This window comes from Belonocnema kinseyi, chromosome 3, assembly GCF_010883055.1.
Source record: "Belonocnema kinseyi isolate 2016_QV_RU_SX_M_011 chromosome 3, B_treatae_v1, whole genome shotgun sequence".
Taxonomy (NCBI): domain Eukaryota; kingdom Metazoa; phylum Arthropoda; class Insecta; order Hymenoptera; family Cynipidae; genus Belonocnema; species Belonocnema kinseyi.
In genome coordinates this window covers 121,132,114-121,138,084 of record NC_046659.1, presented here as the reverse complement: position 1 = coordinate 121,138,084, position 5,971 = coordinate 121,132,114, and the positions used below count along the sequence as shown (strand labels likewise).

Genomic DNA, 5,971 nt, shown 5'->3' with positions numbered 1-5,971 from the left:
TCTCCGCATTTTCCTTCTCTTTTCCTACTTTCTCTTCCCTCACTTCCTTTCCCTTATTTCCCCTACTTTCCCTCCTCTATTTTTCTTACTTACCCTTCCTTCATATTTCTTAATATGTATAAATTTGGGTACAGCCCAAATTTAATCGTAGCATTAGGTGCTTATATTTTTGGTCCCGAGTCAATTTTTGACCCTATGTCCATGTTTCTTCCTTGGTAAATTTTGGGTCTTATATTAGTTTTTGGCCATATGTCCATATTGAAAATTTAGACCCCTATTTCAATTTTGGGCCCGCCGACAAAATTTGGGCCCTACCCCAATTTTGAAAGACCCTATACCAATTTTGGCCCTACACCAATTTTTAGCCGTATATCAGTTTTGGGCCTTACGTCATTTTTTGGCCCTACAACAACTTTGGGCCCGATGTATATTTTGGGTCTTGTATTATTCTTGGGCCCCATATAAGTTTGGGCCGTGTGTAGAATTTGGGCCGTATTCCCATTATATATTTATAATAATTGGAAAATGCATAAAAAATCATTTCTTAATCATAAAAGAAAATTTTAGAATGACAGATAAAAAGAATGCGATTTTAATAAAAGAAACACGTTATGAATTCTGATTTAAGAGAAGGAAATAATTTTTTTATCATAACAATTATTCTCGTCTCTGTCAACCTTGTGATTTCTTTTTATTTTGGACACTGCGACATGTAATGAAATCACTAACATTACCAAAAATGGTTCAAGAATAATTAATTACTATATTAATGAATGTTAGTTGATACATTTTTTTAATTACTTGAAGAAGACCTGAAGTGAAAAAAGTAATTACCTAATTTGAAAAATAATGCATGTGAGAACATTATTTAACGACCATGAGAAGCACTTTAAGAATAATTTTTAATTTAAAGTAATGTAAGTTGAATTTTTTATTTTGAATATAAAATGCTTATTATAATTTGTTTTCGCCATTTGTATAAATTACATATCACGGCAGTAAGTATCTTATTTATTATTGACAAATAATAAAATATAATTTCAGAGTGCATCTCAATTTTAAATACACCCTTAAAAGTCGTGAAATGAGAATTCGTGAAATATATAAATATATTTTTTAGTATATTGCCCAAATTCTAGAAAGTTAGACAAATTTTCTGTTATGTATGCTAGGGCTAATTAATTATTACATAACAGTTCCATCATAGAATCTAGAATATATTTGTATACAAATAATCAGATTTATGCTATCCAAATTAATATTTTCTGCTTAAAATTAAAGTTTTTTATTAACTGTTTGAAACAGGTAAAATGTCAAATTAAAAAAAAATTATTGTTTTTTCTGAAGTAAGGATTAATAATGTTGTTTTACATTAAATTCCATTATTTTTTTATCTGTCGCTCGAAAATTGTATTTTAGGATTAGGAAATCATTTTTTATGCGTTTGTCAATAATTATTTATCACGAATATTATACTTAAATATTTAAATAATTTTAAAGCAGCGCGCTGAGGAAATTTTTTAATTACTCCATGAAAAATGCAAATAATATTCATTAGAGCTAATTGCTATTGATCAGTGTAGATGTCATTTCAGAATTTGTGAAAATAGAAATCAAAACTATCTTTCAAGTTAACTCTTCATATAATAGAAAATATTTAGCGTCAATTCTGACTAAATGCAATATAACTTAAAAATTTTTTAAAATGAATTTTTCTGAAAAAAGTTCTTCTCACTTTACTCCATTAGGAATCGATCCACAGAACTTTTGAATGCCGGTCGGGTGCTTTCTTGTTAAGCTATTAAAGAAATCGACAGAAGAATCTTCTTTTAGAAACAAAGGAATCTATGTTATCATCAGAGCGTGTATTTATGAAAAAAGATTCTTCTTTCAATTAGAATAATTAAATTGGTGATAAAGTTGAACATTACTAACATTATTTATGATTCTTTATATATTTTGTTACAGGAATTTTGACTCAAGAAGTTTCATATAAACTAAATGAAGCATATCCTGATCAATATGGTAGTTATATAGCAGCATCTTATGTCAAATTTGTGGAAGGAGCTGGTGGTAGAGTCGTCCCGATATGGTTAATTGAATAATTAATTACAAAATATAATTATTCAAAAAATTATAATTGGAATAATAATGAATACTTTCTATATTCCAGGATTGGAAAAGACGAGTCATATTACGAGGATATAATGAGTAAAGTAAATGGGTTAGTAAATAATAATTAATAATAAATAATTTATTGATTATAATAAATGTGTAATGGAAATTTAATTAATTAATAAATTAAATTATGTTCGTAGAGTTCTCCTTCCTGGAGGTTCGTCACATTTTCATACTTCAAAAGGCTATTCTGATGCTGGTGAAAAAATTTACAGGTAAGCCAAAAATGTATCTTTCGCAATTGAATTATTAATTAATAATTAATGAATTAAATTATAAATAAAGTTTAGTAAATTATATTTAATTATATAAATTAAGAAATTGATAATTGCATAAGAATTAATTGACATTATTGAAATTTCTTGTGACAGGATTGCAAAAAGATTGAACAAGAATGGTGACTATTTTCCCATATTAGGAATATGTTTAGGATTTGAATTGTTAACTTACCTGGCTGCAAATCGACAAGAACATAGGACAGATTGTTCCAGTAATAATCAACCTCTTCCACTTGAATTCACTCCAGGTGAAATTTATTTCCAAATATATTATTAAAAATGGACCAAAAAGTTGTTATCTTAATTTTATTTTATTTTTATGAATTATTGCAATAAATTTACAAAAATAATAACAATTTTAATTCGTCTAGATTCCAAGAACAGTAAGCTGTTTCAAAATGCACCCCGAGATGTTATCCAGATTTTACAAACTGAAAATGTTACCGCCAATTATCATCATTACTGTGTTACGAAAAGTGTAAGTCACCAATATTTGATGATTAATTAATTAAGTTCTTATGATTTTCTTTTCTCTCTTGATTTTTTTAAATATCCACTTTAACAGTTTAGTATGAGAATTTCCAAAAAATCAATCAGCACTCATTTTTACTGTTTTAAAGTTAACATTTTGTAATTACAAATCCACACAATTGAATTTCTAATTATCAATATTTCAAATTTCATTTTTTCAAAAAATAATTCAAAAGAAGAAGAATCTTAAGTTGCAAATATCCGAAATGGAATTTTTTTTATTTTAAATCTTTAGAATCGAAATATTAAAAAAAAAAAACGTTTAAAAGTACACATCTTTGAAATATGAAACTTCTGAGTCAATTTTTTTATTAAATTGAGTTTAAAAAAATCATACTTCCCGTTTTTTACATCTATTTCAGTGAAAAAAGTAAGGGTTTGAAATTTTTGATCCAGAAATTTAGCAATAAATGTACTGAAGTATTTTTAAATTTCTAGGACTTAAAAAGAGAAATGAATTAATGATTAATTTACAATTAAAAATTATGCAAGTTTTCAGTTTTATTATTAAAACTTCTGTAAGTATGATAATTTACATTTTTAATTTCAACAATTTAACAAATTTAGAACAGAAAACTATTAATTTTTGAACTTCATAATCATCAAAAATTAGGAATTTTGATTTTCACATAATTAAAATTGATGAAACTTTAATAGTAAATCGAAAAAATTGTAGAAATTTAAATGTTTAAACTTTAAAATTGGAAAGTTTTTAATTTAAAAAATTTACATGCTATTCAAAATTAAGATAGTTTTAGTTTAAAAAATAAAAAATCCTGTAATTTTAATGATTGACATTAAAAATTTCTTCTACTTGGAAGATTTAGAAATTGTAAATTCGACTATTACAGAAATTTGAATTGTAAATCTTTTAAAATTGATAAATTGAAAATTTTTTAAATTTATAATGACAATTTTGTAATTTTGATGATTTCTCTTTTAAATTCCATTAATTTTGCAATTTAAAATTGAAAAATCTTGACTTTAGATTTTAAAAATCATCTAAAACTCGGAATTTTTGTGTAAACATCGTTAAATTTAAATTGTTTTTAATTTTTGAAATTTAATATTTAAACTTTAAACTTTTTTTAGTTTCACTATTATATTTTTATTAATTTTACCATTTTATTTTACATTTCAATACTTTGAAAATTTAAAATTTAAAATTTTTTAGTTTTGAACTTCAAAATCATCAAAACTTAAGAATCTTATTTATTTATACTTATAATAGAAGATTTTTTAATTTCAAATCATTAACATTAATAAATTTTTAATTGTGTATCTTCAAAATTGCAGAACTTTAAATTTCAATGCTTTAAAATTGAAGAGTTCTTAATTTTGAAAATATAAATTTAAAAATTATGTAAGCTTTAAGTTTCATAATTGAAAATTCTGTAAATTTTATGATTTATATTCTAAATTTCTTTAATTTACAAGAGTTAGAATTTAAAATTGGATTTTTAATTTTTTGAATTGACGCAATTAAAAACTTGTAATTTTGATGATTTATTTTTTAAATTTGTATGATTTGGAAGATTTAGAATTGAAACATCTGGACTTTCGATTTTTAAAATTATCAAAATTTAGGAATTTCTTCGTATGCATGCTTTTATTAAATAATTTTTTATTTTGATAATTTTAGGTTTCAATTTTTGACATTTTTAAGTTTCACTTTTAAAACTTCTGTACTTTCTAAAATTGCATATAATATTTAAATAATTTGAAAAAGTTTTTATTAAAAAAATTGTTAGTCACAAATCCTTTAATTTTGATGATTTCTTAAAAATATTCTTTCAATTTGGAGGATTTGGAATTGAAAAATCTTGACTTTCGAATTATGAAATATTCAAATTTAGGGATTTTTATCATACATCTTTAAAATTAAGGAGTTTCCGATTTTGAATTTTTCAAAATAAAGCCATTTAAAAAACTATTCTAAATTACGTACCTTTAACATATAAATCTTAAAAATTAAATTATATGCAATTATATATATTTGAAATTCAAGAATGTTCAATGTTAAAATATCTGTAATCAATTGACTGCATTAAATGGTAAAAAACAGTAATTTAACTTCTGAATATTTTCTTTTGAAAGCTCATTAATTTAGAAGATTAAGGATTGAGAACTTGATTTTTGGTCTTAAAAATCATCCAAATTTAAGCATTTTTATTTATGCATAATTGAAATTGAAGAATTTTAGTATAGTAATATAATATAGTTATAGCATTTTATCTTTTACATTTAAGAATTATAAATGGAACTTTAAATTAAAATACTTGAATTTTAATAATCGTGATGCATAATTTATAAATTAATTATATTTAATGACTCCGTTTCACAATCCTAATTTAAGAATATTTCAGTTTTTAAACAAACTTTGGAATTATTTTTATAACGCTTTCAGCTCATATTCATTAATTTTGAAAGTTTCCAATTAGACAGGATAATGATAATTTTCAACGTTTTCAAACAAAATTTTAGATATAAATATTCTATCGTTCGAGCTCAAAAATTTGAGACATAGCGATCTTATTTTATATTCTTTTTTTTCATTTTTTCATTTTCAACGTAATATCTTAAATTGCCTGATTTTTAATTTAAATTACAAAAAAATATCATTAAAAATGGAAAAATGTTCAGTTGGAAGATTACAAGAATGAATAAAAATTCTAAATAAAGCTCGAAATGAAGTCTGAAAAAATTAACGATTTTAAATAAAAAAGCTGATAATTTTATTGCTTAAAATCGAAATAGATGAGAATTTAAATTAATTTTTTTCATTTATAAGTGTTAATTTTGCAAATAACATTTTCAAGTTTTCAAAATTTTAATGTGAAATTTTTAAATTTTGAGAGCTTTTGATAAGAAAGTTTTGAATTCCAAATACTATCAATTTCATATTATTCCATTTTAAATGTAATACTTTAGAAATTATGCCAGCTCAATTCCTGTTAATGGCATTCGAAATACTGTCCTTTAAA

General features: G+C 23.3%; 1 protein-coding gene across 1 annotated transcript in view; it reads left to right on the top strand.

Moving 5' to 3' along the window:
* Positions 1 to 5,971, top strand: part of LOC117170008 (chitobiosyldiphosphodolichol beta-mannosyltransferase-like) — a 62,883-nt gene that overhangs the window by 52,991 nt on the left and 3,921 nt on the right. Inside the window, exons 9-13 of the mRNA XM_033356523.1 lie at positions 1,969 to 2,092; positions 2,174 to 2,224; positions 2,319 to 2,393; positions 2,550 to 2,704; positions 2,828 to 2,934. Of these exons, the coding sequence (XP_033212414.1) occupies positions 1,969 to 2,092; positions 2,174 to 2,224; positions 2,319 to 2,393; positions 2,550 to 2,704; positions 2,828 to 2,934 (512 nt within the window). The remainder of the gene's footprint in view (positions 1 to 1,968; positions 2,093 to 2,173; positions 2,225 to 2,318; positions 2,394 to 2,549; positions 2,705 to 2,827; positions 2,935 to 5,971) is intronic.